Genomic DNA, 25,810 nt, shown 5'->3' on the forward strand with positions numbered 1-25,810 from the left:
CAAGACGCTCTCTGCAGCTGCCCTTTTCTCCTACATCCATTCACACGAGACTGGAGACCTCCCGATCCCTGGCTTTAGTCTGGCACTCATCCCAGCCTCGAGACTTGGTCCAATCCAACGGCCAGGACGCTCACGTTGGATACTCCCCGACCAAGCATCGCGACTCAGGCTGCCTTTCTGGCCTTCTGTGGCCAGTCGCCTTTCCCTGGTCACTCCCGCTACCTGCTCACTCACTGGGTTGGCAGTGGCGTGGAGCCTTCCTGTGCACCTGGAGTCTTATGGGGGGTGGAATGTGGTGTTATGGGTCCACAGCTCGCTGAGCAAAGGCCGTTTCTTTTTAAATAGATAATCACCGCTCGAGGCGGCTTCATGAGGGGGCGTGGTGGCCATAGCAAGCCACAGGGCAATCTGCAGTGTGGGCGTTTCTCACCAAGTGCACAGGTGAGGAACTGCCCACATCCGTGATTGTTCCCGTGGCTAATGTGCTGCAGCTGCTATGGCCCCTCGCTGTTTAAAAGAAGCGCGAGTCAGTTGGAAAAAAGGTCGATGAAAATGAAACGAAAAGGACGAAGGTTACAGAGAGAGAGGAAGCAAGTCATTGAGAGAGAGCGAGAGACAAGGAATGTGTGGGCGAGCGAATGAGCGCTTGTGGGCAGCGGCAGTTAGGCCGACACCCAGGCGTTAGAGTTGGAAGTTGCTCCTGCTGAGTGAGCAGGTACCAGGAGTGACCAGGGAGAGGCCACTGGCTGCAGAAGGCCGGAAAGGCAGCGGGAGTCGCAAGGCTTGGTCGGGGAGTATCCAACGTGAGCGTCCTGGCCATTGGATTGGACCAAGTCTCGAGGCTGGGATGAGTGCCAGACCGAAGCCAGGGATCGGGAGGTCTCCAGTCTCGCGCGTGATACAAAAAGGGGCAGCTGAAGAGAGTGTCTCGCCTGCTGCAAAGCCCAACTGGGAGAAGCAGGTGAGACGCTAGCACAGAAGAAGCACCGGGCTTGTTGTTGTTTTTAAAGACTGCTTCCTGAGGAATGTTTTAACCTCGTTTTTAAAGGATTGTTTTTTTCTATTTATTGGTTTTAACCTCCACATTTTTTTATTGGATTATTTATTTATTTAATGAACTTGGAATCGCTGCACTTTATGGACACTTTGTTTGTTTTGATCTTTTAAATAAAAGCACTGTGCACCTTTTTGAACCATCCCCTTGCTCAAATGTTGTCTCACTGTCTAGCTCACCTCGGTTATATCTCTCGACGGTGTTGGGTTCAAGGGCTCCCGAATAGCGATGGGAGGGTGGAGCCAAACCCTCATCACAGGGCTCTGTTGACATAAAATAAAAAAGGAGCTTTTAACTCTTTGAGGGTTGAATATTTTTTCCAAAAAACTCAGTTTTCTGAAAAGCACACAAAGCAATGGTTTCACACATAAGTCAATAATAAAAAGTCTGTTGCTGTGTGCTGTGGCTGCTGTTGGCGCATGTTCGCCATCTCTGGTGGCAGTGGTTGCGTGGGGGCACCTCGATGGTCAGCAGGAATGCACTGAGAGCCAACTGCCTGGCTGTCTTTGCACAGCAGGTGAGTGCCAGTGGCGGTGGCAGTGTGACGCAATGGTTTGTACCTCTTGTCATGATAATTGGTGGTCCTCCCAGGCAAATGCTGTTGTAGGCACAGCAGCCACACGAAAGTGTTCAGCACCACAATCACCTGGAGACCGATTAGATGATGCTGGTACATCACTTTCGTTTTTTGATCTCCATCTCCAGATCACTTGCATCAAACTTGGAGTCCAGGTCCTGTTCAACGAAATTACGTAAAACGTCCATGTAATAATTTTTCTTGGGCATTTGCTTTGGTCTCTATTGCTAGATGTCGGTGCCATTTTAGAGGTTGTTTGCTCTTCTTTACTGACGCATACGTAGCGAATCGAGGTTCAATCAACAAAGCTATGTAACTTTCCTTCTAGCAAAGAGAGTCGAACTAAAACATAAGGGTGAGTTCTGTTGCAGTTTACAGCTGATTACCATCCTGTCCTCCTGAATTTTGACAAAAGTCGACATCAGCCCTGAAAGAGTTAATGATGCACATAATATTGGCTAATTCCCAAAAAACGTTTAAGATACAAAAAAAATGAATCAGCATTTTAAGCTCTACAGCCCTTCAGGTCTTCATTAATATCTTAGGAAAGGATAAACCTGTGGCCTTATCGTGCGCTCCATCTACAGTAAGTATTTTATTTGGGCTGAGGTGCTTGTAGTTAATTAAGTAATTAAACTAAGAACCTCTTCAAACAAAATGTTTGCTTTATTGAAACCAAGTTTAATTTAAATGTGTACATATAAATAGTTTGAATAAAAGTAAAGGAAAAAAGTTATTTTTATGCAAAATAAAGACCACATTTCTCAAAGATGTTAAAGATCTGAGGCTAGAAGGTGAGCAACACTGTTTTATATAACTTTAACACAGTGATGTCACATATAGCAAAGTGATAATGTCACATGTGTCTATGTTGTGATACAGAGACAGGACCATGGCAAAATGATGTGTGTGACTTCCAACACAAGCTCAAAAAGTAGGCCGGGACCTTCACTGGCCAGCCCCAAAGAGGCCCAACCAACGTGACAATGTATGCACTAAAGTCCTTTTGTTGTTAAAAGAAAGATTCCTGTATGCTGTTTTGGGCTTAAACAAACAAACAATTCTCTGACCACTTTTGGTATTCTGACCTATGTCTCTGCCTGTGCCTTTTGTCTTTTTATTTCCTGGTTGGTATTCTTACTCAGTATATTCCATTGAAATATTAATGGTTACCTTTAGCTACTCAAGATGATACCGACCCTGAAGCAAAAGTTCCTGGGGATTTATTTTTTGTAAAGAAATAAATATATACGTGATATGATCTTCTGTTTTACAGTCAAAATTCTTTCATTTCTGGGCATCCAGGTATCTCTACAACCAAACAAATTAATTTCTAGGCATTTTTGGTTGTTAAATATTTATTGAGATATTATGTACAGTCTTAAGGCTTGCCAGAAATGTAGCTGATCAAAATTTAGTTCTGGTATTGGTTTATTTCAATGTTTGCCACCTCATAATGGACCATAGGAGTATGTCAATGGTGGAGTGGTGGCTCTGAGGGTAGGGATCTACACGCAAAAAGTGACTTTACTTCATTGGGCCCTTGAGCAAGGCCTTTAACCTGCAATTCCTCTGTCCGGGGTATGATGTTAATCTGAATCAAGCCCTGCAAGTAGGCCCTCCAACTTACAGGGTAAAACCTGTGGGTTGGTGGCAGAATTGGCACTCAAGCCACCGTAAAAAACTCTCACTCTGTTCCACTCAATCTGAACTAGTGTGGTACACTCGGGTCCTAATATGGGATCCTGAGTTGGTTTGTCATGTGGTGGGTGCGATAATGTGCTTGTATCAGCTCATGCTGCTAACCTATGTTACGTTATATAGCACGATGTGTGGAGCACAAGTCCAAGGAGGTTCTGCTCAACCTTTATAATGCACTGGTGAGGCCTCATCTTGAGTACTGTGTGCAGTTTCGGTCTCCATGCTATGAAAAGGACATAGCAGCACTAGAAAAGGTCCAGAGAAGAGCGACTAGGCTGATTCCAGGGCTACAAGGGTTGAATTATGAGAAAGATTAAAAGAGCTGAGCCTTTACAGTTTAAGCAAAAGAAGATTAGGAGGTGACATGATTGAAGTGTTTAAAATTATGAAGGGAATTAGTACAGTAGATCGAGACTGTTATTTTAAAATGAGTTCATCAAGAACACGGGGACACAGTTGGAAACTTGTTAAGGGTAAATTTCAGACAAACATTAGGAAGTTTTTCTTTACACAAAGAACGATAGACACTTGGAATAAGCTATCAAGTAGTGTGGTAGACAGTAAGACGTTAGGGACTTTCAAAACTCGACTTGATGTTTTCTTGGAGGAAACAAGTGGATAGGACTGGCGAGCTTTGTTGGGCTGAATGGCCTGTTCTCATCTAGATTGTTCTAATGTCCTAATGTTCTCTCCTAATCTCATGGCGTTGATTTGGTGTTAAATAGGAGCTAGCTATCCCAAGAAGCTACTCAGTCTTTCCATGTAGGATCAGGTGGTTAAAACAGCCTCTTATTGTAAAAAATTACAGTTTGTTTAAATTTTTTTCTGAAATACTTTACCTTTTTATGAGCTCTTGGACTCATTTTGGAGTCTTTTTTAGATGAACCAACAGCTACTACAACAAAGTAATCTGTCATAAAAGACAACCCTATTTCTACAAAATTATAAATGATTACTCAGGAAATCCAATAATTTTATTTTCAACTATTGATTGTCTTCTAAACTTAGATCAGTTGATCAAATGCCCCATACACACTTCTAGCAAAACTTGTGAGGTTTTTGCCACATTTTTTAAACACATAAATTATTCCTCCAGAGTTAATCCTGTTGAACCTCAGCATGTTTTCTTTGCAGTTAAATTCCTTCACTGAAATAGGTGTATTGAAGTCTGTAAAATAATTACTCAACTAAAACCCTTCACTTGTGACTGCTTTACCTACTGAGAGAACATGCCGTCGTTATTATTACGGCAGTATACATACCTCCTCAAGCTAATGTTAAGTCAGCGCTTGAAAAATTGTTTGACGTTATCAGTAAACAACAGAATTCGCACCCTGATGCAGTTTTTATCATTGCTATGAATTTTAATCAAGTAAATTTTAAAGATGTATTCCCCAGATTTTATCAGCATGTACATTGTAAAACCAGAGAGGAAAACACCTTAGACCACGTCTATGCAAACATAAAAGATGCCTATAAGGTCGTTCCATGCCCCCACCTCGGCCAGTCTGATCATCTCTCTTTGTTTCTTGTTTGAGTGCGCAAAGCCATTATCAGCAGTACTAATCCAATTAGCAAGACTTTGAACAAACAGACTGGAATATATTTTTTCATCAGACAGACTTAGAGACATATACTTCATCTGTGCTGTCATATATTAATTACTGTGTGGACAATGTCACTGTCAACAAAAGGATTATGGTCTACCCAAATGAGAAACCATGGATGAATAGTGAAGTCAAACAGCTGCTCAGGGAAAGGGATAAAGCCTTTAAATTAGGAGACACCTCAGCCTATAGAACTGCCAGAGCTAACCTCAAGAAGGGCACCAAGTCTGCTAAACTAATGTACAAACAACGGACTGAGGAGCACTTTGACAGTAACTCAGACTCACAGCGGATGTGGCAAGGCATCCGATTAATCACGGAGTGCAAAAAGAAAAATGAAGTACAATGCACACTGGCCAATAGCAATACCAACCTAGCAGAGGAACTTAACAGTTTATTTGCACAGTTTGACAAGGACAATAACCAGCCTCCAGTCAGCTCTGAGCTGACCGGAGACTCACAGCCTTTGATCGTACACATACATGATGTCCAGCGGGCACTCGAAAACATCAATACAAGGAAGGCAGCAGGTCCTGATGTGAGGAGGTATTTACACAAATATTCAACCCCTCTCTCTCCTCAGGTATAGTCACCTTGTGCCTGAAAATCCACAGCCATTGTACCTGTTCCCAAAACACCAAGGATAACCTGTCTTAATGACTATCGACTAGTCACTCTCACCCCGTCATCGCAAAGTACTTTGAACGATTGGTAATCACCCACATCAAAGCCTCCATTCCAGCTGATCTAGACTAACACCAGTTTGCCTATCGGTCAAACAGATCAACTGAGGAAGCCATCTGTGTGGCTCTACGTGCTGACATCTCACACCTGCAAATGCCCAACATCTATGTTAGGTTACATTTCATTTACTACAGCTCTGCATTTAATACCATCATACCTAACCAGTTGATCAAAAAACTCTATGCACTAGGACTTGCTCCGTCCATATGCAACTGGCTACTGGATTTTCTCATCAACCATCCCCAGTCTGTCAGGATGGGCAAACACACATCCTCCACCCTTACCCTGATCACTGGTTTCCCGCAAGGATGTGTACTATGTCCACTTCTCTATGCATTCTTCACCCATGACTGTCAACCCATCCACCAATCAAACATTATTGTTAAATTTGTGGATGATACGACTGTCATTGGGCTTGTAATAGACAACAATGAAGCTGCATATAGGGAAGAGGTTCAGAATCTGACAGCATGGTGCAACGCCAACAACCTGGTCTTAAATGCTAAAAAGACCAAAGAAGTTATTCAGGACTTTAGGACCACTAAAAAGACCAATCACAGTCCGATAACAATCAATGCAGGTGCTGTGGAGAGAGTTTCCAGCTTTAAGTTTCTAAGAGTCACCAGTCCTGGGCTGACAACAACTTGGCTATAATAGGCAAAGCACAACAACACCTCTATTTTCTCAGGAAGCTATGGAGAGCTGACCTCCCCCAGAAGCTGCTGGTTAATTTCTATAGATGCACAATAGAAAGCATCTTAACTAACTGCATGATTGCCTGCTATAACAGCTACACCAAGGCTGCTAAAGAAGTTTCATAAAAACAGCAGAGGCCATTATTGGGACTGAACTGCCATCACACGAACTCTTGTATAAGACTCGCTGTGTGAGAAGGGCCAAAAACATTCTCAAGGACATGACAACTCATCCTGGAAATTCTTTGTTTGAGCTCCTCCCGTCAGGCAGACACTTTGGGTCAATCCGCGTATGCACAAACAGGTTAAAAAATAGCTTTTTCCCATCTGCCATAAACTTTCTGAACTCTGAATCTCCTCAGTCTGAGATCATTTTTAATTGAACATGTGCAATAAGCTATATTGGAAATGTGTAATGTACTAATGTAATACAATATATAATATGTAATGTACTAATCATTACTAGGTGCATTAGCAATTTATGCTGCTGTATTTTGAGCAAAAATTGCTTTGATTACTTGATCACTTAACACTGTAATATTTGGAATTATTTGACTTGTCTTTAAATGCACCTTGGGGCTGTCACAAAAAGTAATTTCATCGTGTTACACCATTCTCGGGCAACCGGTGCGCGCCATGGAATTTTCTAGGGGCGCCGCGAAAACTTTTGTAAAATATTTTAAATTGCTAGTGTTTTTGAACTTTTGGTTGATTAAAAAGATAATGTTTTAAAAAAATATTTTATGTTGGAAAAACAGATAACGGTTAATCAGATTGTTGAATAAACAAATGTATTTATTTTGAATGCAAGTTAAAATTTTCACGGTTCGCCATTCATCATAATATCAACACCAGCAGTGTCAAAAACACATCCCGCGAGACTTAAAAAGTCTTGTTGTTAGAAGATCTCGCTCACTGTACGGATATGGAAATGAAGTCTAAGAAACGTGAGAGACTTCAAATGATCGACAAGGAAAGGCGCATCTGTCTTTCGAAAATTGACCCTCGCATCAATCTCATATGTGCTGAAAAACAATCTCAACGTTCACATTAACTAAATTTAAGATTTATCCTTTGATTCCTTTATTAATAAAATGTCTTTCAAACTTGTAAAATGAACTGTTTTTATTGGCGATTGTCCATAGATTGTGTCATCACGACTTTATTTATGGGCAGTCCCTCAGGTGCGCCGCGAAAGAAAATTTTTGGACTTAGTGCGCCCAAACTCGTAAAAGGTTGCCTTTCACTGTGTTACACAATGACTATAAAGTGCTTGAACTTGAAACAGTCCCACTCCTAACAGACTTTTTCAAAGTAAATATCTCCATTATGTTTATTGATAGTGTACTAGACAGAGTCATTAGACAAACCCAGATTGTCTTAACCAGGAGTCCCCAACTCTGATCCTGGAGGACCACAGCAGTGGCAGGTTTTCATTCTAACCCTTTTCTTAATTAGTGACCTGTTTTTGCTCCTAATTAACTTCTTTTGAATTAATTTTAGTTGACTTGCTCTTGAAGACACAGACCCCTTAATTGTTTCTTTTTCCTTAATTAGCAGCCAAACAATAATGAGATACAAAATGAACCAAAACAACTGGTGTCCATCATACAGTATCTGAAAATAAAGAAAGGTGAAGGTCTCAGGAATGCTGCTCTGCTCAAGTCCCCAAAACATTTTAACAGTGCTCTTAGAAAAGAGAAAATCCACAATTTCATAAATGTATGGTATTGAACAATGAGAGCAGCAACCACCCATGGAATTAAAGAACGAGTTTAACAAACAACAAGAATCTGCGGAATCGGTTAGAGAGAAATTGGTTGCAGTTCGAGGCTCTAACTTAGTTGGTCTTCTGTTGGCTCACTCACTTCACTTTTCATTTCTGTTTGGGTGCCATTTAAGGAAAGAAATAAAACAATTCAGAGGAACGATGAAGAAATTCAGGGAAACAAATCTTAAAAAAAACAAGTCAATTACAATTAATTTGAAAGAAGTTAATTAGCAGCAAAAACAGTGCACTAATCAAAAAAAAAGGAGTTAGAATGAAATCCTGCAGCCACTGGGGACCTCCAGGACTGCTCAATAAAAATAATCGAGACTCCTCTGTTGTCTTTGACAGCTTTAGACCAATTTCTATTTTCTGCCTTTACTTTCTTTTTAAGTAAAAGTCTAAAAAAATAAACATTTTTCAGGTCTTAGAACAAATCATAGTACTAAGACTGCATTGGTTAAAATATTAAATGACTTGCAGGTTAATATGGGCAGAGGCCACATATTGAGTGAAGCATTTGACACCATAGATCACAGTATTCTTATAAATCGCCTTAGTCAATGGGGTCAGTGTCTTAAATTGGTTACAGTCTTATTTAACAGGTAGAAGATTCTTTGTTAGACCAGTTAGACCAATAAGGATGCAAATTTTGCATACATTGCAGAATCAACACTTTAAAACTGAATATTATGTATGTATTATTATTGTTTCAATGTTACATGAAAACATATCAAAAACTGTCACTTTGCAAGACTATAATGAATTTTTGTTTAGAAATAGGAGCATATTGATGTGCCTGGGAGTCAGTCGGGTACACAGCCTACTAACTATTGGGGCTTCCACATACTTCAGCGGACACGAACAATGTTGGGACTCATTGACATACTAAAAAAATTGTTTGCCAGAAGCACAAGATATGCTTGCCAAGTGTTCCAAAAAAAAATTGTGATAGGGAAATGAAGCAAGAAAACTGCTAGTGGTGTAATTCCTGTCAACCCCGATTGCTAGCTTGCAAAAGGCAGCTAAAACTGCAACCCTATGGGCCATTTTGCAAGCTCAACTAACTTTTATGGACATCAGAAACGAGCTCCTACCTGAAACAGGATACTCCCAGTTGGCAATAAAAAAAAAAAACAAAACCAAAACAAACACACACACAAAACCATAAAGCAGAAACTGCACAAGTAACAAGCATCCTGATGCAAAAGATCATTATAAAGATAGCATCTAACTCTGTTTAAAAATCAGACAAAGTTCAAGATTAGTTCATCCCTTTGTTGCTTGTGTTTTGTAATGTTCACAAAAAATCAGCAATTAGCTTTAATGTGCTAGAAACAATCAGGCACAGGCGTGTGCACTTGACAGAGATGTCAGAACGGTATCTAATAGGCAAAGAAGTCAGCAGAAATGCAGTCAGTAAAAGCATGCATACAGAATCTTGCTCTGGCTTTTACTTGTTCAAATATTTTTCTATATTGCAGATGATAGTACTTTTTGATGGAATGTGGTACCCTGGTTCAAGATAAATAATTAATTGATTTGTAATTGGGCCCATTATTAGACAGCTTATATTGGACCTTGTCATTTAATGAAAATATTCTTAAAGTTATAGAGATAGATAGATAGATAGATAGATAGATAGATAGATAGATAGATAGATAGATAGATAGATAGATAGATATTCCAAGGTGTAATTTAGCTTTTAGAGTAGCACAAGATATACAGAAAAAGAAAAACTGAGACGTAACATGTTTTTTCTTTTAAAACTGGACTCCATGATGTAGACTGTTAACATTACTCTAATCTTTACAAGGTTATATTGCCTTTTCCTCCAGATCCAAAACCAGGCAGTACTGTAAGTGTTTAGTTATCTGAAGATATTGTAATGTCTCAGCCAGGTTGAAGGCCTTGTGGAGTGACTGTTGGGTCCGATTGAGGGAGGGCGGAGTACAGCACAGTGGGGGTTTGATTGTCACATGGGGTTTACCCGGGACAGGAGGGGGGGTTGAGAGGTTCATTGGAGAAAGGGCTAGAAGGTTGTGTTGTAGGGTTAAGAAAGTCTGCATTTTTCTTTTTCTGTTTTTGCTTTTCTGTAACGGTGACTCACAGGACCAAAGATATGCGAGAGATATAGGAGACTGTAAATAGTTCATCAAAGACAATGTTAATTTTTTTCATGTTACAACCCTGTTTTTTTTCCTTCTTTACTGTTCAAGTAAACTGTTTTGTGAGCTTTACTTCGTCCATCTGCTTTTTTTCTTCTTTTCGAACGTGATGCAGAGGTTGCTACAATATGTTAGATTCATTCACACAGAGAGTTAGATTGAAACACAAGACTCTGAAACTGTGAGATAACCATATTAGCCAATGTACCCTCAACTTCAAAGCAAACATTATTTTTCTTATATAGTGAACAAACATTTCAAAGTGTTTTACATGTGCATATATTTAGAGAAATTATTGTACATATGTGTTTTTTTATGTTTGGATCACTGTCGAGTAATACAGGGAACTGAACCAGGTACCTCACAGTTTACCGATCAGTGAATTGTCTGGTAGATAACATTGCATACCAACTGCAGAGTTGCCAGAAGCCCCAAAATGAATGGTACTTCTGTGCTTTTAATGGCATAGAATATACACAAGAGATAATATGACCATTATCTTGGTTTAAAACCAGAGAAGGAGCCAATCGATTGCTTTATGAATAACATGCAGTATGATCACTGAACTGTGTATAGTGTCTTTTCTATTTATACAAATAAAAACAAAAATACTTCTTCAAATATATTTCTAAATAACTTGATTTAACTGAAAATATCACATCTGAATATACTGTATGTTTTCTTATTCATTTTATCTTAAAAACATGCTTACAAGCTTTTAGCAGACTATTAACTTTTAGGCAATGGTAGCTAACATACACCAAGCCTTAACACTCTTACCTTGTGTATTAAGCAGACGGGATTTCCAGCAGCGGTACATGATCTCCTGTTCACAGTGTTCAGCTGCTGACACCACAGCCTGTAGCTGCTCCCGACTTGTACTGTAGTTAAACTGCATGGTATACGGCCTCTCTGGGTTGGATCCCTGAACTCTGGTAAATGCCATGTTGTGGTGATTCATTACAGTCCAGACTTTGTCTTCTACAAGAGAAAAAAACATAAATTCTTTTAAAAGACCTTTGCGAATTTGAATTTATGCTAGATGCAAAAATTACTTAACATTTCGTCAAGGTTTTAGGTGATAAACACACACAAATGTGTTTCGTGTACAGCTAAAATGTATAATTGAAAGCATATGCCATGATAATTCCAAAAGTTAACTTGAATCAAAATAACGGTAATAACTCTTACTCATTTTCGATAAATATTTATACATATACACAGTTACAGCAGGTGTCTGTGTTATTTTTAAATTCTAGACCAAATCATCCCTTGTGACACACCACACCTTGTAATGACATGGCCAAATTTTCCCCTAGGGATAAAAAAAGTTATCTATCTATCTATCTATCTATCTATCTATCTATCTATCTATCTATCTATCTATCTATCTATCTATCTATCTATCTATCTATCTATCTATCTATCTACTTCAGTGACATTCACATGATCACTTCCCAGTAGTGTTCATCACCAAATGGGAACAGTAAATAAATTAATACATTCTACACTTGAAATTTATTTTAATTTTTACTTAAATTTACTGCTATGGATCCTTTTAACAAATTTTAGTTATTTTTTATATCGGAAACTGAACACTTCAAGTGTCAAGTGAAGTATTGCCTGACAAAACAAGTCTTACAAGGGTAAGATTATTTCTTATGATAAAAACTTTAGCTTTGCTTTGATATTCCTTCCTAATATGCAACTTGCTCAACACTGTGAAGCTATGGGGTCAGACTCCCACCCACCCTGTTTTCTCTATTCTTAGTTCCTCCTCCCCTCTTATTGTGTCAATATCCATTCTCAACTCTTTGCCTAATAGGTTCTCTTAAAAACCCCTTCTTTTCATTACTCAGTGGTCTTCTGTTCTCACCCTGTGTTCACCTCTCTGATGGTTAACATCATCTTAAAAATGATATATTCCTTTAGGAATCCTAACCAACACTTTGCTCTTTTTAAATGTGCACAGACATTATTTCATTCTTTACAAACTACACTTAATGGACATTGGCCCAGATCCTCTCTCTCATAACATAAATTTATTTGCTGTGACACAGAAGCTCTTAAAATGTTCCTTTTTTCTAGAACAGATAACTCTGAAGCACTGTCTAACTTCACTCTATAATTTGATTCACCATTGTCCACATTTTTGAATTAATGAAGCATCAAGTCAATCCATCCAAAACTCTTATTCTTCCCTGGTCAGCCAAGTGCATTCTGGGACTAAAGGGCATGCCTTAGTCTTAGTTAAACCTCTTTAGTCTTAAGTAGAAGAAGCTATGTGTGACATTATACGTGTCTTCAAAATTCTCAAATACATCCGTAAAGAAACCCAACAGCCAAAAACGAAACAGTACAGCAAGTATTTAAGGACACAGGTAGAAATTAAAGGTAAATGTATTTAAGGCTGAAATCCAGACATTATGGGAATCTAGAACAAACTACCAAGTCACTTAGTCTGAAGCAGAAACCTTAAATTTTAAAAAGTATATGATGAGATATTGGGACAACTTAGGTATTAGTTAACCAAATGAACCTGCTGGTCTCCTCTAAATTGTAAAACTCCTTACCTTCTTATGTAAATTTTTTATTGCTATAAATATATCATCTGTTGGCTTCTTTAGCTGGATATGGCAATGTGTTGAGATGGCATTGTTCCTGTTCCTGATGGTATGGCACAAAGTTTAGAATAGGTTTGTACTATTTAGGTTGATTATTTCTCACATGAAGTAATTTCTTACCATTACGTAGTGATCATTTTAAGGTGTATTCAGATAAAAGCACTTACTGTCGTTGTCATGTCTGAATGTCTCTCTATCCATCCATTTGCCTCTTTGCATGAAACAACTCACAGTGGAACGGCTTTGTTAAAATGTAGCAGTTATTTTTCAAAGAAAGTTTATAAGGAAAGATCAATTTTTGTTAAGATATCTGTAGTACTAGGTTGTTGTACCGTGTTAGCCATTATGAATGTAGAGAAAAGCCAAGCAAAATGACACCTTTTATTGGCTAACTAAAAAGATTACAATATGCAAGCTCCGAGTTGGTGGGTGTGGCTCCTTCCTGTGTGCGCCATAGGTGTCTCACTTGTCGGCGGCTTAGTGAATCCATGCCCCTTCCGGCGTGCTTTTCATGGTTGTCTTGCCTCAGTGAATTATATACTGTATATAGATTTCAAATTTATTTGAGAGAGGTTATTTCAACTTCTTTTTAATCTTTTTAACTTCTGATGGCAAAGCATTGTTACTGAAATGTACAAACCGTTGCCATAACAGCTCATTTCCTCTTTTGCTTTCTTTCAAGCAATTAAAACAAAAATAAATCACTTAATTTATCTAGAAATGATTAGAAGAGGAAAGGAGCTCCCTAAAGCCTCTTTTATACTTGAAGTATCCCTGTTGGGCTGTTGTCAGATTTGGACACAAGCTTTTGTGCACAGCAGGCGCACTGTATTCTCACCGCGTGTTGTGTACAGTAATTTTTTCTAACAATATGGACGCAGCAGCAATGTATCCAAAATATTCAATTTCAAGGAGAGGCTGGCTACATGGGTGCCAGAATAATGAAAGAAGGGTTGAATATGATGTCACAGGTCATCAAAACGCAAAAACATTGAAAATGCAACTTCTCTTTATGGAGGTCCCCCTTTGAAGAGAATATTACACTCACCCTTACTTTTTGATCAAATTATTTGACACTTCACCTTTTCCACCGTCTCACATTCTCTGCAGTGACATTATCAGCGAAGTGACATTGACCCAATACTCTCACGCACCAACTGAACCAGCCACAACAAGTACAAATGAGTTTATGTCTCTCACCGTGTGTGCATTTGTGGCGTGGTCTGTGCACCGGCTTCACGCGGTAAGTATAAACCAGATTTAAGAGTGGTTCTCTAAACCAGGGGTTCTCAAACTCGGTCCTGGGGGACCCCTGTGGCTGCAGGATTTTGTTCCAACCAGCCTCTGTTTTTAATTGGACTCCTGGGCTAATTAAGTGAATTGTTGTTTCCCAGATTACCTGTTTTGGGAACAATATACAAATTAGAAAACTAAGTTTGGTTAAAAAAAAAAACATATTAAAATGTACTAAGCAATTATATGTATTTTTTTCTTTTTAACAGTATTTTCATCTTGATTATCATTCTACTTTTCTAGGTGTTCTAATTGTTTAATTAATCCGTTATTTACTACTTTGTGGGGCTGACGCTAAAGTAGTTGCGTCCTTTCACGATTGAGTGTTGTTTGATTGGGTTTCTGCTCTGCTTGTTTTTAATTATCATTATTAAGATTCAATGAAGGAAGCAAACTGCACAGAGAAAGGGCGAAATAAAATAAAAAGAGAGTTAAGCATTTAAATCTATAGCAAAAACAAAAATATTTCTAACTTTCTTATAAATGTAAAAATCATGCTGCTGTGCTTTTCTGAATGTAGAATAAAAGATAATACCATCTAATTAAATGAGATGAGTGCTATCAGGTGTTGTCACTGATTAGGAATCTGGTTGGAACAAAAACCTGCAGCCACAGAGGGCCCCCAGGACCGAGTTTGAGAACCCCTGCTCTAAACTATTATGCAGTTCAGTACAATGAATTACATGTACTCAGTGTTAACATTACACTTTTGAAAACTGAAATATCTGCAGATTGTGATGATTCAACATTTCATTGATGCTGTCATTTATTGGCACAGTGCTATAATGTCCTGGCATTCATCATGTGCAACACTGTTCGGCCAACAATTTTAGCTTGAGGCTTCAACATAGATTTTAACCCTCCATTGTGTTTGTCTTTAAAAATTTTATGTTAAGAAATATGAACTATAATTAGCAATTTATGTCTCACTTGAGTTGGAATTTGGTGTCTATAGAAGCTATTACAGTCAACACAAGCTTAGTTCAGCTCAACTTTTAAGTACATGGTATTGTATATAATTTATGTATTCTTCTAATACATGTAATTACATTCTATTATCACTGTTATTTTTAAATGTAGATTTACTGTTATTAAAACATTTAATAAATAAAAATGTGAGATCTATCTCTTTGATCTGCGGTGGGCTAGCGCCCTCTCCAGGATTTGTTTCTTCTGTGTTGTCTGGGATTGGCTCCAGCAGACCCCCATGTTAGGATATAGTGGTTTGGATAATAGATGGATGGATGGAGATCTCTTCGATGAAGTTAATAAACAAAAATAAAAAAGGACTGAGGTTTACAGAACAGTGTACTTAACTTCGAAATGCACGTGAATGTGAAGCCTTGCATATGCTGTAGTTTCTATCCTATTTGATTGTATTAATACATTTTTGATCACAAAAAGTATTTGCAATAGCAAACCATACAGTGTATAATGTATGCTGTATGTTAATTTTATGTTCAAAAATGTTATTAGAAAATACTTGAGTGATTTTGGCAAAACTATCTATTTATCAATTTAGTGAATGGGTTTAATCTAATTATAGAGTCATAGTGAACTAGAGCATATCTCAACAGCTTCAGGCACAAGACAGGAACCAACCATGGACAGGTACCAGGGTATCACAGTACACTCCCATGTACACATACTGTATGTCAAATAACCTAATCTCCATAACATATTCAAGGATTTCAGAAGAAAACAGAGTGTTCAGGGAAAAATGCACACAAATATGGCGGACAAGACCCTAACTTCACATGGAGTATGTCTGGGCCAGGATTTGAATGCAATCTCCTGGAGCTTTTAGGATGCATTGTTCAGTTAAAATAAAAAAAAATAAAAAATTATGGTTAAAATATATAAAACATTTAACCTAACATAAGCACTTTAAAAATATGAGGCATATCACCACCATTTAAGCAGTATCTTTAATAGTGCACATATTGAGGGTTATGATTTCATAACTTATGTCACTCTTTATCTTGCTTGGATGAATCAGTCTTTATTTTTCTTGTTATCTTTTCATAGCAATCATATTATAATACATTAATGAAGAACATCACAGGGAGAGAATATGTATGCAATTTGTAAATGTTAATACTTCATTTCACAGCTGATCCACTTCTTTTACATGGATATTGAACTCTTCCATGAGCTTTTTTACTGTTATTTGAAATAGTAAAAACAATAGAAATTGTCATTTTGCAAGTTTCATTTTGATGCAGCAGCAGCATTGTGTACGTTTATTTGAGGTATTACATATAAGTAAGAGTGCGAACATTTAAGAAACTTTACTGAAATGCATTGTTAGTAGCACTTCTGCTCGTTTTAGTGAAGGTTTGACAGTACACCATACCTTGTGTCACATATGTGACAGCCTTAGCCTCATTAAATTAATAAATGTCAAATTACAGAACAGAATCCACATTTGTTCAGATTTGTTTCTACAAAAGTATAACTGCAGTTTCAAGGAAATTAATTTTATCTCATGCTCGTTAGAAGAACAACATTTAAAAAGCTGCCTTCTGCTGGCCTGAACAATCCTAAAACTAATGGCAGTTCAGTCCTAATTTAATAAACACTGACACGCAAAGCAGGGATAGTGAAAGGTCCACATCCTGAGCAGCAGAGGGCACAAATGGAGGGACGGTCCAGGACAGGACCACTAATTCTGCAAGCTTTAGTAATGCATCCTTATGCAATGGGACCTAATATTAATCTTTCGATGCTTCCATGAGAAGGGCCAACCACCAAATGAGACGTCCAAGTTTCACAGTTCTTCTATTCACTTTCAGGAAAAATGAGCTGTATTCTTTATTCATGAGATTCTAAATAATAAGAGAACAACAAGCTGGCAATTCTGATATTCTGTAACTGCAGATGTTGCAGGCACCAGTTGCCTCAATTACTGTCTCTACTGTGTAACGTGGAACTGTCACGTCAAGTGCCCCTAATTATATTGTAGATGGCGCTGTCACAGCTACTTACTTCACCACACGTAACTAACTAGCTAAAGAAGAGGTTCTCTTTAACAGGTATGATTGTCTTCAATTGGCGGCAGACTTTTCTACTTTGACAGCAGGGTAGTTACAACTAAATTGAACACTGAATGTTGTTATTAATGCGCAGTATAGGTGGAGTGCTTTCTAGTGAAATCTCATAAAAACTACTATTAAAATGTTAAATTAACATCACTTCTTCTGCAAAGTGCTATTGTAAGCTGAAATTCCCAAATGTCTTTCTCTGCAAGCCCCTCCAACAAACCAAAAAAATATATTATGAAGATAGATGGCATAAGGATGTGCAAATGTTATTTAAAAAAAATGAAACACATGAGTAAGCCAAATGGCTAAAACATTTTCATTAATTCTGAAGTCAGTTTACTCCAGTCAGTGGTTGCAGGGGCTGGAACATGTCACAGCATAAGGTGCAAAGCAGGAACAAAGCTGAGATGGGATGCCAGTGGTACGCAGGGCACACTCATGCACACACTAAAACTATAATGGAGCCACTTTAGACTCAGCTATGAAACTGACACGTGCATGTTAGAAGGAGCAAAAATCCTATGTGGACTTGTAAAGGATCTGCAGACACCAAACAGGCGGACACTGGGATGGTGTAGCAAGAAGGTTCTTTGTGTCAAGTGTAATTTGTGAAATTTATTTCACAAAGCCATGCAATTCAGCTGAGAAAGAGAGACTGCCAGGGAGATTGACAAATGACAGCTGTAAGTCCTGTTAGGGAGACAAGCAGAAAACATGTGAAGGACACAAGTAGGTTCTTTTAAAAGGTGCTGATGTCTGCTTGATCAATATGGTTAAAGTCTGTGAAAGTATTAATAACTAGTAAGTTCTTCTGGTAGTTGCCCATATCTAACATGAATTCTATGAATATGTAATGACAAGAATCCAGCACAAAGTCGGAAGCTTCTCATTATGTCACCGACATTCCTTGCTGCTAGATTGGACATCTGTGTGTCAACATTCTCCCACTTGGCTGTGATGCCCCTTTGCTTCTGTATAAATGCAGGATTTTGCATTATATTCTGGGAATGAATGTTATCTTTTAAAGCAAGTTAAATACATATACTGTATCTCGTTTTGTACCTTATTTCTCTCTTTTAATTATTTTCCACTATGGGTACAAAAGGGATGGCATTGGTTGTAGTCAATTCTGCATCGAGAAACACTTCCCAGGGGAGAACGAGCACCACCTGCTGGATACAGATTGGGATTAAATCTGGCATTCTGGAACTGTGAGACAGAAGCACTAAACACTGTGTCACTCGGACAAATGCATAAATGAAATCTTTGCACTACGGATTAAGGAGAGCAATACCATCTTGAAAACAGAAAGATGATAATTAAATTACAGATTACCTATATCTCTAGAACATTTGTCTGCAATCCATGTATCTGTTGTTTTATGCTAACTTTTTGAGGCTTCCAAAATAACATTAAGTAATTTCTTAAGAATGTGTTAGAAGGCACTTCTAACTCAAAAACCACTTTCATTTCAGATTATCTTGTTTATAGGTCATAGATTTTTTTTCCTCTCGAAGTCAGTGTTTTTTTTTTCCCTTTCACTAGCTGCACTAATACTCACTAAATTACTCCAATATCTGTTCAGATTTGCATGCCTGTCTTACTTTATACCTTACAAAGGAAAGCATAAACCTTAACATATCGTGACAGGTTTGAATCGCTTCTCGTAATGAAAACTTTATTTGGTTCTTTTTTTAGTTTTTGTCTTTATCATTTTACCTGTTTAGGTTTGTAGACCTCTGGTCTTCAAACTGTTAATTAGAGCCAGCTCTAGTTTCTTAAAGTACAGAAATCAATGTGTTCACTCATCAAGCTTGCTGCCTGTTGCTGTTGGCTATAGTTCCAGTAAAACTTATCGATTATGTATTTGTCTGGCAGCATTTGCAGTACTCAAGACAAAGATAAAGAGTATGCAGTATTGCTTTTTGTTTTAATATCAGAACATGTGAACTGATGCACTGTCAGTTTTCTATTTGTGCCATTCTTCACCCACTGAGAAATAAAAATGACTATGGAAGAGTTTAACAAATTGCACGGTAAACAACAAAAAAATAATAAACATTAAATATATATGCTGATTATATCAGAATGCCTTAATGAATATGTGAAAATTGTATGTATGTTTGTTGTGAAGAAAACCTGAAAAGATTATGTTCCTCTGTATTTCTACATATGCTCCAACCATAAATGATCAATGTGTCTGTTACTCATTCCTTGTTGTTTGCAGTGATGGTTAAGAAAGTTTGTTAATCTCATATTTTCATGTAGAATAGTGACACAAAATTCCTGATACAACAGTCCTCAACGTGGGCCCATCAGGAACAGTAGCAATCAATATCTAAACATCCATGAAAAAATGACAAACCCTCAAGTGCGTGACATATCATATTATTTTAGAACAGTATTTTAAAACACCCTTGCTTCATCACCCAACTGCCATAGCTAATCTTAGAAAGTTACATTTGGACTGCAAAATACTGAAGAATTGAAGTAATATCTATGGTACAGTATTTCACGAACAATCCTATTTTAAGTTTGAAGAACAAGGGGACATTTATGCCCAGACAATATACAGCTCTAGATGGTTAAACCCTGATTCTGGCAATTCATTTAAAATAAATATGAGGTTATATGAAAAACATATTAGAAATTAAAATAACCAAATAAAACTAAGGAGGCTCTTGGGCAATCAGTTCAAACATGGACGTCCTTAATTTACATCAACTGGTAGAGTACCACATGTTCTTGTTAATGCAACATGGCAGTTTGAAGAAATCTAACAGAATAGCTTCCTTTAATCAGTTAGGTTCATTTACATATCATGACTACAAAGCATTTCAATGACACCGGTCAGCACACAGATAAATGTTATAATCTAGAAACAACTCCCCTGTCATTAAATATTACGTGACAAATATCTGTCTTGCACAATTTATTATCTTCCTCAATATTTTGGTCAGAGCCAGGATGATTCTACAAGCAGTCTGCCAATTTTGTAATTCTTATTCTCTTAAAGGTGGACTTCTTCCACCTTCCCGTGAGTATTGATTATGGTTGAACTTCATGATCATTTTTTTTGTCGGTGACACTACTTTTCAGTGTTTGGTAGTATTAATAGAGTTATTTAAGTTTTGACCACATCCCTTAAGTATTGTTGCTAAGCCCACTCCTCTTCTGAATCCGCATGCCCTGCAATAAATTGGCACCCCCTGTCAGGACTGAAGTAAGCTGCGACTCTCTGTGACTCTACAATTTGAGTCAGTGGGTTTAGCAAATGAATGAATGGACATTAATTGCTTTGTAACTCACTTTATGATCGTTCAAACAATAAAAGTGACTGATTTGCAGGGATTCAGCTTGCTGTCTCACTATATAATGAAAGTGCCTCCTATTGAGCTTGCTATCCATGATGTGGGTAGAAGAAAGGAAGGGTCAAGTGTTCATTCTGACCTAATTTTAATTTTATTTTAAACAAACATTTGCAATGTTGTATTAATTGTATTTTTGACAGTGTTATATTTTTAAAGTGTGATTCATGAATGCAATTAAACTCAAAAAATGGTGGATAAATAACTGTAGAAAATAACACATATGATATAATGCAATTGATGAAATTGTCAGGGAGCTAATTTTTTTTTTTACCAAAATCAACTCTTACTTTGATAGTTTGTTTAAATTAGATGATCAAATTATACTTAACTAGTTGTCATATGTGTTTTTGTATTTTTTGGTAATAAAGCCATTTTAAATCACTATTTGATTGCTCTGTATAGAAGTCTTCACCATGAATCAAAACAATGGTTGTCACTTGATGGCACAGTTTATAGGTTTCACGTCTCATACAGACCAGTCTTACTCTTATAGACTATGTTAATATACTTTTTCACAACACTAGTCAGCTTCTTGAGTAGTAGGTAGACATGTTTGAAAAATAATTAGTTTTAATCATAGAGTAGAATATAATTCTCTGATGAAAATGAAGCATGATGAACCCGATGGACTTATTTAATACTAGAGGTTTGTGCAGCTATGGATGCTCTAACTGTGAGGAGATACTGACTATCTCACATTCTGTATTGACACAATGAGACATGGGGACAAAACCCCCAAAAGTGGATATTTCATTTTTAAGCATAGAGTTTGACTTTAAATAGGCGCCAGAAGAAGCTGGCAAAAAAATCATTTGTGCCTTTAACGCTTCACCCCTATATTGGATTACTGCAGTTTCTCAAGGATTACAGCCTCTGGATTTGTGCTTGTGTCCTGTGTTCGATGTTTACATGGTCTGATCAGAGTTGGTAAACGGTTTTGTCCGTAGAGCATACCTAACACCTGCAACTCTTCATTAACAACCCATCACAGGAACTAAGTGTGTTAGAATGGGGGAACCATCTAGTATCATAAGATACTTAAAAGCATTCTGAGTTCAACACAGTTATAAGAGTGGAGCTTATTCACTTCCAGAAAAAATAGCTCCCAGTTTTCCCCAATGCAAATCACTAAGCAACAGTTAGTTCAGTACAGACATTAAAATTCCTGGGCATTGCTATCTCCAACACAATGAAATGGAATAAACATGCAGATAGCTTCACCAAAAAGCACAACAGAGAATGTTCTTCCTATGTCAGCTGGAAAACGCTCATGTTATTTAGACAACATTGGTCCACTTTTACAGAGCCTAGATCAAGAGCATCCACACGTCATCAGTCACTGTCTGGTTTGGCACAGCACACACTCACTTCAAGAGAAAATTGTGACATGTCATCTCCTCTGGAAGGAAAGTTAGCAGCTGCAATCTTCCTGTAAATCTTCACAAGTCCAGAGGACAGAAGTAAGTAGACTCACCGTTGTCACTATCTGTTTAATAAGCTCTCATCTGGAAACATCACTGGTCCCTCACATCCAAAACTGGCAAGAACCTAAACATCTTTTTTTCCTTGAGATGTTACACTAACTGAAATGCAGTATCTGTCCTAGGTGAACTGTCTTACTGCTGCCTCATGTAATTCACAGTAATGATAATAAATATCACTTTACCACATTCAGGGATTCAGGGGTCATCCTTTGACATTGCTTTTACCTGAAACAACATCTCCTGCCTTCATAAACTATTAGCCCTGTCTGACTTGTGTTGTATTTATGTGGAATTCCATTTATTGTGAAATGTTAGTGCCACTGTCTTTTGACAAAATACACTAAAACAAAATCCTTGTTCATATTTGTACTTGGTGTTATACCTGGCATCGATTTTGATTTTTTTTAAAGATTTATCAGGGTTTTCATTAGTCTTATAATATTCTGTCTATAAGCTACTACATATAACTCCAATTTAATTAAGTAAGTTTTAGCATTACTGTTAGTCAAACAATTCATAGTCTTTGACTGATTCTTTATCTGCCTATTCCCTGCTATATTAAATATATTTGTCAATATTGTCCAGTGGCTTAAATGAACCTTTACACCTGGCCTGCCCTATATACTACTATAGTTTAACAGTCATTGACTAACTGATGCCTTACTGATAGATCAGTGCCTCTCTAGTTCGAATGCAACTCTTCCCAGAAGTAAAGGTTCAAACTGTTCCATCAACCTGTGCCCCTTTATCTTACACAAAAATGTATGTTATGTTGTTAAAGCCCCTGATCTCCTCAATCTTACTTAGAATGGTGTGTTGCACTGGCATTTATTCAGAGAACACGGCTCTGCCAGTTTTGCTCTTAAGATTAGTACAGAGCTCTCTAAGTTTGCAAGTCTACTCTTACTTACGTCATTTGTTCCAGTGTCAATCCACTGCACCTCTTTACTGCAGGCCATCCACAATTCCAAGGATGTGTGCCAACTGTGCACTACAAAGGTAACACATTACGTAAGACTCCAAGAGATTCAAAGAAATATTATTTAAGGGTCCAGATGAAAATCTGTCAATATGTCTTGCTGTGGATTCATGCCACAATCCACTCCAACTTGCGTATTTTGCAACTGCCAGTGGTCACCCAAAAAATCAGAAAGCTCTGGGTCAGAAGCAGTTCTCTTACACTGCAAGTTAATAGTAGAACTGTAATGGCCATCAGGCAGGAACTGATTTTAAGCACTGAAGGCAGAGAGCTTCCTGATAATGTCAGCTGAGCTCTCTTTCACTCAGGCCTCACCTTTACTGTGCAGCACTCCACCCAACAGTGCAAATCCTGCCAACTACGTCAAGTGTTTGCTACAAGCCAACCCAATTTGCACATTTGTACTGTGGTAACTACTGGTGGTCAGCCATGAGTTCACAATGTCTGGCTCAGAAGAAGTTCTCTTATAGCATGAGATAATAGGCCAGCTGTCAGGGTCATGCAAGTCGGGACTGCTTCTAAGCACTGGAAGCGGAGTACTTCTTGATGATGTCATCTGAGCATTTCTTTTTTTTGGAACTTTTGCATTACATTACAGTCTGCTCAGCATTGTTTAAAGTTCTTACTTATCTTGTCATAAGTAAAGCAGTTTCATCATACAAAGACTTTGATTTATGATGTTCGATGCTGTAGAGAGTTGCATGTTGTGGCTTTGGGTGATTATACTGTATTACACTTGGGTGTATAATGGCCACCCATGATTAGTCCTGGATTTAAATTCTGAGTTTGTCCCATTGTAGACAGGCACCTTGTTTGTAACTGGTTCCTGCCTTGAGTCTGGTTTTATTTAGATATGCTCAAAGCCCATGATGTTTTATTGAAGAATGTAGTGTGAGGAAGAATTGTATTTGATTGACTGATGTTAAAGAATGAATGAATTATCAACTGTTCTTTTCACAATGAAACAAAAAATTTGACATTTCAATACAACTGTCCCTTTATTCTATTATCGTTGTGTGTAGATGTGTTTTCCTGCCCATTATTTTTATGAAAAGTAACTAAACCACACATGTTATTAAGCAACAAAATAATACAATTTATTGTTATAGTTTATACAGGTAATACAGGAGCATAATACTGATGATATAGCAACACAAAAACATATAACAAAGAAGAAGCTGCTCTTAACTCACTGGAGTTTCTTCTGTTCCAACTTCCACAGCAAAACACTTGACATAGTCATGGCAGAATTTTGTTAATAATTTCAATTAAGTTAAATGTTTATGGATTTACAAATTGCAGTAATTTAAAGAAATTATGACTCCTAGGCAGGCACTTATGTATATGCTCTTGTCAATTGGCCATTATCTGCTGTTATTTTAATAATATACAATCAATAGAAGCCTGGCTGTTCAATTGGCTGGAGCTTCTTAATTGTTTCTTGGGCTCGCTGCAGCAGATGTGCAGCTATGTCCGATTCAGTATAAGGGTGAGCAGAGGAGTGCTTGGCTATTTATTTCCTAGCTCAGTGCTTCTTAAGGTCAGTCCCGGTGTAAAACTAAGCCTGTAGGTTTTCATTGCAACCAGTGAGTCAGGATTATGCCTAATTGATCTCACTGTTTAATTTATTTTCCTTTTTTCTTCTCTTTCTTTGCATTCAAAAAATTGCTCTGCTATGATATTTACAGTATATTTACATTTTGAATTCTGTTACTTGTACCGATGCTTCTGAATAATGAACTATTCATTTGTATACCATTTAAGGGATTAATTGTTCTTTGTACTGATCTTGAGTGTGCGTACTTATGGTAAAACTAGTTTTCAGCCGATGTGTCTTTGCTTTTGTATCTATGTTTCGTATTTTCCTGCTGCAAACAAATTTCCCTCTAGGATAACAAAGTTTACCTAACCCTTAGCTTAACCTAATTTAGAACAACTTCAGAAATGCTTAATGTAAATGCTTAAATTTCCTTTGCTGTTTTCATTATCTTTCATTTTTGTCTGTAGTTTGCTCCCTCAATTGTATCTAAATATTAATAGTCACAAGCAGAGCAGACACAAAGAATGATAGACACTTGGAATAAGCTACCAAGTAGTGTGGTAGACAGTAAGACTCGTCTAGAGTGGTCTAATGTTCTAATGTGCAAATGACACTGAATACTATATGAGGGCAGCTACTTCAATGTCATATTCATCTGTAGGCTAATTAGTCAGAAAAGGCTCAATTCAATTATTGTCCAGTTTAGTACTGTGACCCTTGTGGCTGCAGATTTCATCCCAACCACCTTCTGCTTTTAACAGTCAGTTCTGTTATTTCCCGAGATGTCAGTCCAGACACTAAAAAAATGGAATTGTTAAAATCTTATTAGAAAGTAGCAAGCATTTGCACGTGAATTCTTTTTCTTCTTTTGCTTTTTGACATTATTCTCTTTATGATGTTCTGGTCATCTAAGACTAAGGAGTATGATAGTAAAGTAGCTGCTCCCCTTTAGCATTCAGTGTTTTCATTGCTTGTCACTAATTTTCACAACATGGTTACAATAAAAAAAGCAAACTCTACAGAAAAAATGATAAAAGTAAGCTTTTAAAGCAATGGTAACACATACACATTTCTCCTGAATATAATTATCATAGGGTGGCACGGTGGCACAGTGGGTAGCACTGCTGCCTCTCAGTTAGGAGACCTGGGTTCGCTTCCTGG

At 37.6% G+C, this 25,810-nt stretch overlaps 1 protein-coding gene across 1 annotated transcript in view; it reads right to left on the reverse strand.

Moving 5' to 3' along the window:
* Positions 1 to 25,810, reverse strand: part of LOC120531252 (contactin-associated protein-like 5) — a 558,720-nt gene that overhangs the window by 101,105 nt on the left and 431,805 nt on the right. The window contains exon 13 of the mRNA XM_039756501.1: positions 11,095 to 11,295. Coding sequence (XP_039612435.1) covers positions 11,095 to 11,295 — 201 coding nt within the window. The remainder of the gene's footprint in view (positions 1 to 11,094; positions 11,296 to 25,810) is intronic.

The sequence above is a fragment of the Polypterus senegalus genome, chromosome 6, assembly GCF_016835505.1.
Source record: "Polypterus senegalus isolate Bchr_013 chromosome 6, ASM1683550v1, whole genome shotgun sequence".
Taxonomy (NCBI): domain Eukaryota; kingdom Metazoa; phylum Chordata; class Cladistia; order Polypteriformes; family Polypteridae; genus Polypterus; species Polypterus senegalus.